At 55.6% G+C, this 12,936-nt stretch overlaps 1 protein-coding gene across 1 annotated transcript in view; it reads left to right on the top strand.

Moving 5' to 3' along the window:
• The window catches only part of ATP8B3 (ATPase phospholipid transporting 8B3), a 34,118-nt gene extending 21,803 nt beyond the window's left edge, over positions 1-12,315 (top strand). Inside the window, exons 17-27 of the mRNA XM_067554264.1 lie at positions 827-991; positions 1,531-1,642; positions 2,022-2,097; positions 3,041-3,173; positions 4,360-4,624; positions 5,080-5,303; positions 6,716-6,799; positions 8,624-8,863; positions 10,805-10,943; positions 11,459-11,589; positions 12,037-12,315. Of these exons, the coding sequence (XP_067410365.1) occupies positions 827-991; positions 1,531-1,642; positions 2,022-2,097; positions 3,041-3,173; positions 4,360-4,624; positions 5,080-5,303; positions 6,716-6,799; positions 8,624-8,863; positions 10,805-10,943; positions 11,459-11,589; positions 12,037-12,315 (1,848 nt within the window). The remainder of the gene's footprint in view (positions 1-826; positions 992-1,530; positions 1,643-2,021; positions 2,098-3,040; positions 3,174-4,359; positions 4,625-5,079; positions 5,304-6,715; positions 6,800-8,623; positions 8,864-10,804; positions 10,944-11,458; positions 11,590-12,036) is intronic.
• The last annotated feature ends 621 nt before the right edge of the window (positions 12,316-12,936 follow it).

Raw genomic sequence — 12,936 nt, 5'->3', positions numbered from 1 at the left:
GCGCAGCTCCTCCCGCAGCCCAGGCCCCAGGCGTGATCTCACTCTCTAGCTGTCTGTCTCTTGCTCTGTCTGTCTCCCTATCTCTGTGGAATTTGATTCAGCCTGAGGTCTTAATCCCCCACAGCACGAGGGACCCAGTGCTGCCAATGTGATCTAGGCCTGCCAGCCTCTGCCACTTTGTTCCTGCTTCCCCAGGGCTGGCTCCTGGCTCCCCCTGTGCACCCACGCCAGGAGTAAGGGGGTGGAAAGTTACAGGTGCAGCGACCCTGAAACTACAGCAGCCGCGTCACCGATGCTCGTGACTTTTTCGCAGCTCTCACGTTATTGGGTGTTTTTCGTAGAGTCCCAGCTCCTGGAGTCATGTGATTCGCTGAGAATCTCAGGGTTCATTTAAAAAAGTGTCTAGTCTTCATGGTTTCAGAGAAAAGCTGGAAAACGAGGCCCGACAGGCTCAGAAGCAAATTAAAAAGAGCCCCAGATCTATGTTTTTTTTTTTTTTTTTTTTTAAATCCTATGGATTTTGGTGCCACCCTTGTGATTTTTTCAGGCCTGACTCAGAGTATTTGGACGCCTGGCGGCACCGCCGTGTGTGACCAACCCATAGCGAGTGCAGGCACGGTGGGTCAGAAGGGTTCTTCAGCGCTGAGCCCTGTTGTACCCGAGTGGCCTCCTAAAGATGTCTACACTGCAGTGGGGAGCGCGGTGGGTGGAGGCAGCCATGTGATGGCAGGTGTGGGGCGACTGGAGCCAGAGACGTAGTCAGCTTACCTCTGGCCTGGCTGCCGTGGAGCTGATCGGCACGCTGTGTCCCCGCCCCCCTCCGCAGAGCTTTGCCGAGGAGACCCTGCGGACGTTGTGCTTGGCCAGCAAGGAGGTGAAGGAGGAGGACTACGCTGAGTGGAACAAGAGGTACCACGAGGCCAGCGTCCTGCTGCAGAACCGCTCCCAAGAGCTGGACAAGGTGTACGAGGAGATCGAGCAGGATCTCCAGGTAGGATAAAGCTCTCCGCGGCTCGGCATCTCAGTGAGGGGGGCCCGATAGGGGTGGGATTGGCGCCCTAGGGCCAAACGGTGGTGGGTGCTGCAGAGTCTTGTCCCACTGTGACTCCAGGGTGCCCATTTGCCAGCACAGGCATAAAGGGGCCAGATCTCCCCTGCTCGGCGCTGACCTGCTGCACCCACCTGTAGGAGGAAGAGGGCCGCTTGGTCTCCATGGCCCTCGGCCCATGGGGAGGCCAGTCGTCATGGCTGTTTTTTGTGCTGTAGGCATCTGTCCAGTGGAGACTGGTCTGAGAATCCGCCAACTCGTTTCATGTAAGGGCCACTGAACAGCTGTCGGGGAATGACGTAGTCAGGTCCCCTCTGGGCTGGAGTCTATAGGACGCGGCATGCAGAGCTGTGATGGAGAGATCTGGGTAGAGCTGGGAGCCAGCCCCATCTCTGGAGCCCGGTCCCCTTCCTATCCTGCCCCACCTCCCTCCACCCTGCGCGCTCAGAGCATTAAACCCTCCCGCGCTGCTTCTTCTCCAGCTCCTCGGCGCCACGGCCATCGAGGACAAGTTGCAAGACGGGGTCCCCGAGACCATCCACCTGCTAACCCAGGGGAACATTAAAGTGTGGGTGCTGACTGGAGATAAACAAGGTACATTTCATGTGGCCTGGGGAGCCTCTGGGCTGGACGAGGGCCCTGTGCGCCTCTCTCCTTTCTAGGGACAGGAGCTTTCCCCACCAGGTCCTCCCCTGCACTTACTGCTGCCTGAATTTCTTCTGCTCAGCTGGTCTCTTTCCGGCACAACGTCATGTAGCACTTTCCTAAGGTGTCTCTCATTTTACAGCTGGGGAAACTGAGGCAGAGGAGGCAACCTGCCCCCGGTCACCGAGCAAGATCAAGGCTAGAACCTGTGTCTCCTGCTGCCTTGCTGGGAATTAGTGGGACAGTGCTGGGGGCTGATAGCATTTGCCCTGCTGCCAGGGCGGGGAGAGCCTGTTGTAGCGGCAGCTGGGTGATTTGTGCGTTGCAGAGACGGCGGTGAACATCGGCTTCGCGTGCCGGCTGCTCTCGGACGACATGGAGATTCTGGAGGAGAAGGAGATCTGGTGAGCGGGTTCCCGGCCCCTGCTAATGTCTGTCTGATACAGCAGCAGGTGGAAGATGAAGCACTCACCCGGGAGTACGAGCCAGTTCAGGATGGGCAACTTGCCACACACAGAGCCATGCCGTGCTTCCGCAGCCTCTGCCTTGCTATTGCTCCCCCCGCCGCCCTTCACAACTCTGCCAGCACCCCTCGCTCCTGATCCTCAGTCCCCTGCCATCCCAGCCCTGGGCTCCCCACATACACAGCTCTGCCAGTGCCCCTAACTCCTGACCCACAGCCCCCCTGGAGACTAAATCCCACTGTTCCCCTGCAGAACATGACCAGGAAAAGCTGGAACAGGGCTCGTACCCCACAAGCCCCTCAGACAGCCCATCTCAGCCCCTCCCCACCCCCTCCCTCGGGGCTAGGAATTCAGTCTCCCTGGCCTGTCTGGAGACAGGGGCATCATGGCCACTAGGAACTGCAGCCGTCACCTGCCTTCCCACCGGCCGATCGCTGAACGGGGACTCTTCAGGCGACGTCACCCTTGGGATGGATTTGAACTAGCGACGTCATCTACGCTGGAGCCGGAAGGTGCATTTCCCAGCTCGGGGAGATGTCCCCACGCCAGCTCCACTTGTGCTCAGACCCCCAAAATAAAGGTGTCGCTGAAGCAGTGGGTGCGACTAGCCAGCCAGGTACAATCCCAGCTGAGACCTAGGTAATTCTAGGGGCGGCTGGTCTCTCCTGCAGCTCGTGCTATCCTGGTGACCCTGTTCTTTATGGTGCCCAGAGCTCGCATGGGTGCATCTCCTTGGCTGGAAATTTCACCTCCAACTCCAGTGTACACACCCGCCTAGACAAAGAAGCTTCGGCAGCCTATGCCCAGAGCTTCCCAGCCTCCCCAGGTATCCTCTTAGCTTTGATCCCGTGTCCCATCCTGTCCCTGCCCCTTTCTTGCGCAGTGAGATGCTGGAAGCCTATTGGGCGAGCAACAACAATCTGAGGAGCAGCGCGGAAGCCCTGTGCAAGTTCCCGCAGCGCTCAGGGGTGCTGTGCCCCAGGAAAATGGCCTTAGTCATCACCGGAGACTTCTTGGTACGTGACGCTTTGCACTCCCTTCCCTTCTCCGTGAAGCGGCAGATGGAACATTGTCATCTCCCTGGAGACCGGCATCTCGGAAGGCCCAGGGGCGGGGGAAGAGGGGGTTAGGGGATTTATATAGAAACAGCTGAAGCAAAACCTGGGGGAATTGAATCCAGAAATCCGTCCCCAAGTGCCCTGCGTGGCTTCTGGAGTGGGGCAAATGGCAAAAGCAAGGTTATTGCTTCATTTCTAAAAAGCCGCCCCTTCCCAAAAGATCCCAGGGTCACCCCACCTGCCACTGAAATGCAGCCCCCTCTAGGGTGGAGCGTAGCAGCTGTTTAGCAACACACAGCAACGCCACCCAACAGTTCAGGGCTGGAAGTGAAGACAGATTCTGGCCCCACTTGGCACAGCAGAGGGAATTCCAGGAAGCAGAAAATAGTTATAGTTACTGAATGTTTATATTGCGGTAGCACCAAGAAGTTCCAATCAGACTCAGCGATTTGTGTTGGTGACGCTACAAACACGCGGGAAGACATGGTTCCTGCCCTGAAGAGTTCACACTTTCAGAGGAGGGCTGGAATGGGGATGGGACGGAGGGAGGCAAATCTAACTCATGTTTACATGCACTAACAATTTAAAACTAGATATGAATAGAGTAAGTGCTCACTGTCTCCTCCAGTCATTAGTCCCGGGGCGATTTCTCCTAGGCATCAAGAGACATTTAAAAGAGAAGATGGTAGCGGCTTTATAGATGGGATATTTTGTACTTCCTGTAGTGCCTCCGGTCTAAGGATCTCAAAACGTTTGGTGAATTAGGGGGAGAATTTGCAAAGTGCCCAAGGGGGTTAGGAACACAGATCCCATTGTATGTCAGTGGGCCTCATGCTGCTAAATCCCTGGGGGACTTTGGAAAATCCAGCCCTGAAGATTTATAACTGCTGGGCAATTATTACCCCATGTTAGAGGGGGAAACTGAGGCAGAGAAGTGACTCTCCTGAGGTTGTGGAAAGAATCGGTGTCACAGCTGAGAGCAGAACCCAGCAGTCCTTTGCCTTAACCCCGTAATCATCCTCCCGCTCTCCAGCAGCCAAATGAAGTTTGGCGAGGGTCCAGGGTTAGCACCCCTCGTCCCTGGCTGTCAGTTTGATCAGTCACTGGAATGAGGCCATCTCCCGCGTCTCTGCTCTGTCCTCAGGATAAAGTCCTCTGCACGGAGGAGAAGGTGAAGAGGAAGGAAGGTTTCTGGGCGCGACTGGCCTGCTGCAAGTCTAGGATGCAGCAAGAGGAAGAGAGCTCGATGGAGAAGGCCTTTGTAGACCTGGCCACCAATTGCCAGGCCGTGATCTGCTGCCGGGTCACCCCCAAGCAGAAAGCCCACATAGTGCAGTTGGTGAAGAGGCACAGGAGTGTCATCACGCTGGCCATCGGGGACGGAGCCAACGACGTTAACATGATCAAGAGTGAGGCCTTGAGGGGACTGTGTGAACTCAGGGAGCCCTGCGTGCCTACCCGAGACACCCCCTCCATTCAGCTTCTGCTCTCTCCAGCTCCCCATAGGACATCCCCTCCCATGAGTCACCAGCAGGGCTGCAGCCTTCTGCACCCCACCACAGGCCACTGTCACTTGAGCTAGAGGAGTGACTCCGTTAGCTGGTAGCAGTAGTAGGCTGTTATCCTCTAATAGGCCAGCCACTGAATCCGTGATCTGATGAATCCGTGGCTGTTCCCTGTGGCACTGGCATTCCCCTTTCGTTGCCGATCGGTCCTGAGTTTACCCTCAGCCACTAGGTCTCGGGGCAGGCACATATCAATCGGAATCATCTAATCAAACCCCTCGGGAGTTCTCACCCTGACCTGTGACATGTACAGTATTTGCCCTAAGGCCCTTCATCCCTGCATCTCTCTTTCTCTCCAGCTGCTGATATTGGGGTTGGCATCAGCGGACAGGAGGGGATGCAGGCTGTCCAATGCAGCGACTACGCCCTGGCCCAGTTCCGCTACCTGCAGCGGCTGCTTTTCGTCCACGGCCGCTGGTCCTACCTACGCATCTGCAAGTTCCTCCGCTACTTCTTCTACAAGACCTTCGCCGGCCTGATGGTGCAGATCTGGTTCGCTTTCTACAGTGGCTTCACGGCCCAGGTGAGGCTGCCCCCCCCAGCTGTGCCCTGAGTGTGTGGTCGCGTGATACAGCCTTTCTCCTTCTCCCGCCCTTTGCCCCCGCAGCCAGCCTTTTCCATCTCGGCACAGAAGGGTGGGATGTCATGCCATGGCCGAGGCTGGCATTGGTAGCGCCCGCTGGGGGATGGACACGTATCCTTTCCTGGTAAGGCGCCCGTTTCTGGGCTGCCCACCTTTGAGGTAGCAGAACACTTGAATTTGTCCCTGCTGGGTTGCTTTATTACTCTGCTGCCAGTTTGGAAAGGTGACAGTATCTGGAATGGAATGGACAGTATCCAGTATAAGATCTGGAAGGCAGGTGTTGAGCATCCAGCAAAGGTACCTGGGGGCAAGAAAAATCCCGTGGGGGTAAAAGCTCCTTCAAGAAAGGCAGGAAGTCGTCCCCTGAATCCATTCCAGGGAGGCGCAGAAATCCAGGCCAGGTTGTGCCCAAGGACCCTGCCTCCTGGAGTTTGCTGCAGCATCCACTGACTGGGGATGGTAGAAGCGTCCACCAGGAATCTCGGCTTCTGCTGGGCCCCAGTCGGGCTGAGGTTTGCAAAAGAGACTCCTGATCTTTGGGTGCCCAGCTGGGACACAGCAGGGGGTCTTGATTTTCAGCACGTGGTGGGCACCCAGCCGCTGGAAATCAGGCCCCCTTGGGGGGTGTCAGGTTGGGCACCCAAAACCACTAGTCATTTGAAAACCTTGAGCTAAATTTCTAGCTCTTGTGATCCTGAAGAAAACCTCCCAACCATGAACTAAGGGCCCATTGATGCAGTGTGGTCTGCAATGAGCCTAAATCAATAGCTCTGAGGAGTTTGAGCTGCCCCATTCATCTCAACAGGTATGTTATCTCTGAAACCTAGTGATGACCATTCATATAGCAACATTATTAATCCTGGTCTGGTTCAAGTGCTAATCCCACAAAGCCAGACTGCTTCTCACACCTTGCCAGAGGCCAAAACCGCCAACTTCCCCACGGATAACCCCTCCGAAGCACTTCTGCCTTTGCGTGCAACGTTCTGCAGCTAACTGAAAATTAAACATTGGGGGGCAGCATCATGGAGACCCACCTCAGATCATATAAATCTGGGGCTCCTGTCCTGACAGTCTCATTAGTTTCAGAGTTAATCCTCCGTTATTTTAATGTGTCGGCAGCTAGTGCACAACTGCCCGTCTGCCACAGATTCGCAGGCGCTTTAGGGTTGATCCAGAGTCTACTGGGACTTGGTAGTGATTTCAACGGGCGTTGGGTCAGACTCTTTTAGATCACTCTGCCTGGGGGGCCCACCAGACTCTGCTGTGTCCCTATTGTGTCTGCTCAAAGCACCGAGGCACTGATATTCTCCGTGGTTTGTTCTGATTGCTTTCTCCCTTCTCTCCCCCTGTAGCCTTTGTATGAGGCCTGGTTCCTTGCACTCTACAATGTGTTCTACACCGCCTACCCTGTGCTCTCCATGGGCCTGATGGAACAGGTAGCGTTCGCCACTTCGCTGCACCTCGCCGGATGCTGGCAGGGACAGCCCTGCAGCCTGGCGTTGATTCCTTTGGATTGAATACATCTGTTTGCCAGTGGGCAACGCAGATGGGGAGCTGCACGCTCAGCCGCTGTAAATCAGGGACTGTGTTCAATCTCATGAAAGAGGCCTGCATGCTGGCGCTCCACGCTACCTATCCAGCCACAACGGCCTCTGTATGTGTATCCCAGAGAGACTAGCTTAGCTCCCAGTAGCAGTGCACTCTGGGACTGGGATTGTAGGACACCCCCTAGACACCAGGGGAATTGTGGGATCAAGGACCCACAATCCCTCCTTGCCTGGGAAACGGCTGCAATTCCCCAGCGTGCAGCTCGTAGACAGGTGCAGGGATAACCCGAGCTGTCTCTTCTTTACACAACAAACGCTCATTGCAATGTTACCCTTGTTTTACATTTATACACTTCATTCCAAGACGGATGGATTAGTCCACGTTAAAGGTGACCTGCAAAGGATTTGGCTGATGCTGGGTTAGTGCCCCTTGCTGACGTCCAAAGAAAGACATACAATTTTTTGTTGATTTTTTTTTCTTAAAATTATTTTTTCCTTCTTGTTTTAACATTCTAATATCACGTCTTGCCTCCCCTGGTTTTTCTGAGATGCTGTGCAGATGTGTGGAAAGGGAGCAGGGCACGATAGGGCAAGACCCAAGGAAACTAATCCCCGACTGATTAGGGAAGAGAATTGTGGGCAGAAGGTGGGATTTCCAAAAATGCTCAGTGCTGGCCTAAATCCACTCTCACCAACGCCAGTGGGAGTTTGAAAATCACACCCAGATTGGTTAACGCTCTTTGCTTTCTGTTTATCCCTTATTTAACTCATGCACCTAACAAGCTGTTGGGAGGAAAGCTCTCTGAGTTAAAGATTCAGCACCCCCTTCTCCTTCAGCGAAGGGCCAAGGAAACTCCCCATCCACATTTCTGGGTCTTCCTATGAGAGCTCCAGCAAAAGCAGCTGTTTCCTCAACTGAAAAACCAAGCAGAAACTCCTCACCTTGTTTTGAAAAGCACCTTTCAGGTCTTCTGAGTATCCACCTTAGAGAAGCAAAAGAGGGGACAAACCCAGACGTTTCCCTTGGCGGGTCACTTTTGAAGAGGCCCCCGTCAATCTGCTTATGGGACTTCCAAGGAGTCCTGTGCACCATCTCTGGCTCTGTCTTTCCATCTTTCTTTCCTTCAAGATTCTCCGTGGAATTTGTTGCCCTTTCAAAGAATCCCAGAAATGTCGGGCTGGAAGTGACTTTGAGAGGTCAGGCAGGACCAGGTCTATCTTCAGGCCTGGCTGTGTCCCTCATAAGTATTCTTGAGCAGATCATGCATGTTACTTCCATGCCTCTGAACCTCTCCCCACTAGGAAATGGTAGCAAGGGCTCACGCCACCCTGTCGGTGAGCAGGAGGTGCACTCCACCTCCCCTGTGCCCCTCAGCATGGTTCTTCTCTGGCTGCTGTGGTCTGGCATCTAGGCCTTGGCATTTTGAGCTCCTCCCTGCGTGGGAAAGCTACCCTCAGAGATTACACACGTGTCCCTGGCGCTGCAGCCACCCCAGAATCTCATGCCCCGGGACACATGGGTGCATGGCTGGTTCCCCCCATCGGCCTCTCCCTTATATCTCATCCACCCTCCGCCAAGCGCATGTGGATGGGACCCTTCTCACTGCAGGCTCATCACCCATGTGTATAATGGGGTGGGGGGGGCTTCACTAATGTGGGTGGCATCTGCGTGCTCAGAGCCGCCCCTCTCTCTTTCTCGTGGCTCCTCGGCAGGACGTGAGCGCAAAGAAGAGCCTGAAATTCCCTGAGCTCTACAAAGTGGGCCAGAGAGACGAGCTCTTCAACTACCGGGTCTTCTGCGTGGCCTTCCTCCACGGCACGGTCACCTCCCTGGGGAGCTTCTACATCGCTCTGTGGGCCTTCGAAGACAGGGCTGGGAGCAGGGTGGTCGGCGACTACCAGTCCTTCGCCATAACGGTGGCCACCTCGGCCTTCCTGTCAGTCATTGCGGAGGTGAGCCCCGGGCGACCCCGCCCCATCTCCGAGCCAGGAGAAAGGGAGCAGTGTCTCAGCAGATGTAGGACTTTGAGCAGCAGCGTATGGGCTACTGTTGAGTTTGTTGGATTAAAAAGCATCCTGAGTTTCCAGGCCTGGACGTAAGTGGGCCAAACTGGTGCCATTCCATCGGAGTCAATAGGGCTGCATCAGGGATTTTCTAACCGTCTGTGGCTGGAAGGATTCCCAAGACACCAGCGCCTGGCCATGGGAGGGAGGCGGACAGTGGTCTGAAGGGAGAGTCGGTTGGCTTGGTGAGAGATGTCTCTCGGTGGCTGGTGTGAGTTGGCAAAGGGGATGGGGCTGGCGATGGAGAAAAGGAGGTTTTGCAGCCAGGATTGGTGGGGCAGGAAGCTGTTTTGTAGAGCTGGTCGGAAGCTGGAATTCTGGGCCAACGATTCGTTCTGGATCGGCACGAAAAGCCGAAACAGCAACATTTCCTGCCAGAAATGAAAATCCTGAGAACATTTCTATTCAGGGCCATTGAAACGTTTCCTTTCAGTAATGTTAACCCGTTTTGGTTTGAGAAGGTAAAAATGTCTCCTTTCGACATTATTGTTTAGCTATCGTTTATCGTTCGTTTCAACGATCATATGTTAAAATGTGAAATATCGGAGTGTAGGGCTGGAAGGTACCTCCTGGGGATCGATTCCTGTCCATGCTGTTTCAGCAGGCCTGGAAGATGATCCTGTTCACAAACATCTCAAGTTCCAGTTAGGTTGTTTGCCCCCCTGGCTCCTATTAAAAGGCTGTTCCAGAACCTCCCTCTGATGGCTGGAGACCCTGTTAACTATAACATTTAAGCTGACATTTTAATGTAGGAGAAAAGTCAAATGGAAATGAATTGCAATGAGAAAGCTGGAACGTTTTCACCGTAGCGAAGGGAAACGTCTCAGCGGCATTGAAATGAAATGAGAAAGTCAAAACAATTCGGCTAGACTTTTCCCATCGAAAATTTCATGGGAATGGACGCGTCCTCGGGGAAGGTTCTGATTTGGATGAAAATGCCTTCTCGGATGGGCAACTGCTCTGTTGAAAAATGTCCCATCCAGGCTAGGAGACGAGTTCGTTTCCATGAGGGGAAGTGCTGAAGCTGTACAATGCTGGTTCCATGCCTGCCAGTGGGTTACACAAACACTTCCCAGCCATTGCTAACACCGGCCCTGCTCTGGTAGCATCAGCAGTGTCAGGGCCCCTATACCGACAGGCCCTTTTGGCAAGTGCTGTGTTCACTTAGGGTGCATCTACCCTGGCGCTGGAGGTGCCATTTCCAATGCGAGGAGCTCTGATTGAGCTTGTGCAGCTGTGGCTGCCTGGGTGGCCGGACAGGGTAGCCACCCCAGTACGAATCCATCTGAGAGGCCAGGTGTGTCCTCCGGGTGTCCATCCTCTCCTGTCTCTGCCCCACTATTTTTAATGCACGAGCTCCATCGACGCTACCGCAGGCCTCTCTCCCTAAGCGCCAAATTCAGGCTCCAGCTCCAATGTGGACAGACGCGCCCTTGTTCAGAGTGGGTCTAATCGGGGCGGGGGGAGGGAGATTTTTCAAAGGGCAAATTGCATTTGGGTGTCCCTTTCCCATTGACTTGGAGCTCGCGTCCCCAAACGGACGGGCCCGCTTTGCAAAGGTGGGTGGATTGTCCCTAGCACTCAGCCTTGGCGTTACTGCTCCCCTGGAAATCAGTAGGAGATTTAACAGGCCCAGAACCATGGCTGAGTGCCATTCCTACCTGCAGCGTCAAAGCCTTGGCAGAACTCTCCTAGGTTCAAGGTTACGGCCCCAGCAGCTCTGCCCGCGCGGGTGGTAAGTGGCGCCTGCCGGTTCCCGGACTCTGTCCCAGAGCTGTCTGCGGCATCTAAAGGGTTAACGGGCTGCTGGTTCTGCTTCCTCCTGGCCAGATCATCATGGACATCAAGTTCTGGACCATCCTGTCGTTCCTGGCCATCGCGGGCAGCCTGCTCTTCTTCTGCCTCTTGTCCTTCTTCACCCAAAACTTCCATGCCTTCCGAGCAGCCCCTTCCATCTTCCGCTTTCCAGGTAAGGCATCCCCCTGCCCCCAGGGATCCTCGCCTCTGAGGGCGCTCCCTCTCACCCCCCCGCCCCATTTATCCTGGGTGTCCCCCGCTCCCTCCACCCTGCTCAGCTGTGTCAGAAGCAGGGAGGCGGGGCCGTGACCAGCCCTCTCCATCCTGGGGGCGTAGCGAGTGCTCGGAGAGGCTGGTCCTCCCCTGTCCAGCTCGGGGGATCCAAGTCATGATCCCATTGGCTGCCGTGGCCACAGCCCTAACCCGATAAGTACCAGCTGAGTTTGGGACTGATCCATCTCTGCTGGACCTCTCAGCCTCCGCATGGTCCCGGGGGTGCTGCTGGGACCCGTCTGAGTACAGTGGGAGGGGTGCGCTGATGTCGGGGAGCCGGGATGATGCGTTGGATGCTGCAGTGGCCTCGGGGCGAGGTCTCGGACACTCTAACCCTGCGGTCCAGGCCCTGGCTATAGAGTCATTACTGTCTTCGCCCTGTGCCGCTCACCCTGACCTTCGTCCTATTGACAGGTGCCACCCAGAATGCCCTGAGCGACCCGTACGTCCTGTGCATCATCCTGCTGTGTGTGGTGGTGAACACCATCCCCGCCCTCACTGTCCGCCTGCTCCGCACGATGACCGGCGCTGGCGCCATTCAGGATGTAAGTGGGGCTCCGGGCGATGGGCTCTAGAAGAGCTTCGCGTTCCCTGCCTTAGGGTAGCACATGGAGGCCCCAGCTGAGATCAGGGACTCATGGTGCTGGGAGCTGTACGGGCACATGCTGGCAGGCAGCCTCCACCCAAAGAGCTCCCAATCAGAATAGCTGCGTGTCTGGGATCGGTGCCCCCGCAGGCTCCGGGCTGAGCAGCACAAGCAGGGGACCTGCTCTGCCCAAGTGACAGACGGGCCCCTGAGAACTGAAAAAACTCATCCCAGGCCAGACAGGGAGGCTGGGGCAGAGGCAGCACTTGACCCCAGACCTCTCAGGCTGGTGCCTTCCCCCCACCCAGGGCCAGCCTTGAGTGTTCTCTCTGCACCCCCTCTCTCCCAGCACGGGGGTCATGACCTGTCTCTCCTTTGCCCCCCCCCCCCCCCCTTCCCCTTGCAGAAGATCCGCTCCCAGGACATGCGGGTGGCGGAGAGCACCGTGGAGCTGCAGTCGCACTTCCGCAGGAGCTCCTTGAAGCGGCGCTCCAGCTACGCCTTCTCCCACAAGGAGGGCTACGCCGACCTCATCAGCAGGGGCGCCAGCCTGCGGGGGAAGGACTCCAGGAGCCGGAGCCGGGTGGATGAAGGCAGTTGCCAGAGCGTCCTGCTGCCCACCGGGGAGGGCACCGCTCCCAGCACAGCCTCGAGTTCAAGGGTTCTCCTAAAGGAATACAATTAAAAGGATTTTAAGTTTCGTGCCGCTCTTGTACTTGGAAGACTGCTTCCCAGCTGGGTCTGGAGGCGGTGGACCTGGAGTGCCAGCCGGGCGCTGAACTAGCTGCATGGCTCCTTTAAGAGCAATTTTGTCTATTTTTTGCCTGCCGGAGAAGTACTCCTTTTGCAGCCTTTCTGCAAAGCAACAGTGACACCCGGTGGCCACCAGTGTTATTTGCAGGTGTGCATTATCTGTGGATATTCCGCCTCCAACCCACATTGCGGCTTCCAGGATATAGTTAATATGTCATGCCAACCGCTGCATCAGTGAGGAGTGAAGGTCTCTGAGCAGTGAGACAGTGCCTTTAGCAGCTCTGACCATTCGTGCTCTGACCAGCTCTATCTTTCATACACTGTGCTCAGACTTTCCTGGCTTGGCAGGAATACACAGAGTGGGAGGATGGTGGCCTCTTTCTGCCCCAAAGCTCACCTCTAGAGCTCACCAAAACAACCTCTGCGCTGTAATGAACTCGCTAGTGCTGGTGTGCGCTGCTGCCCTCTCCTGGATGGACTCAGAATTGCTCCAGCTGTGGGTCATAAGCCCTATACTGTTAACAAGGATTCTTACTGACCTTAAGAGGCTAAG

This window comes from Emydura macquarii, unplaced genomic scaffold, assembly GCF_026122565.2.
Source record: "Emydura macquarii macquarii isolate MOO-44397 ecotype Brisbane River unplaced genomic scaffold, CSIRO-AGI_Emac_v2 contig_306, whole genome shotgun sequence".
NCBI classification, from domain to species: Eukaryota; Metazoa; Chordata; order Testudines; family Chelidae; genus Emydura; species Emydura macquarii.
Note: the sequence above shows the minus strand (reverse complement) of the source record. Positions and strands in the feature narration are given on the sequence as shown.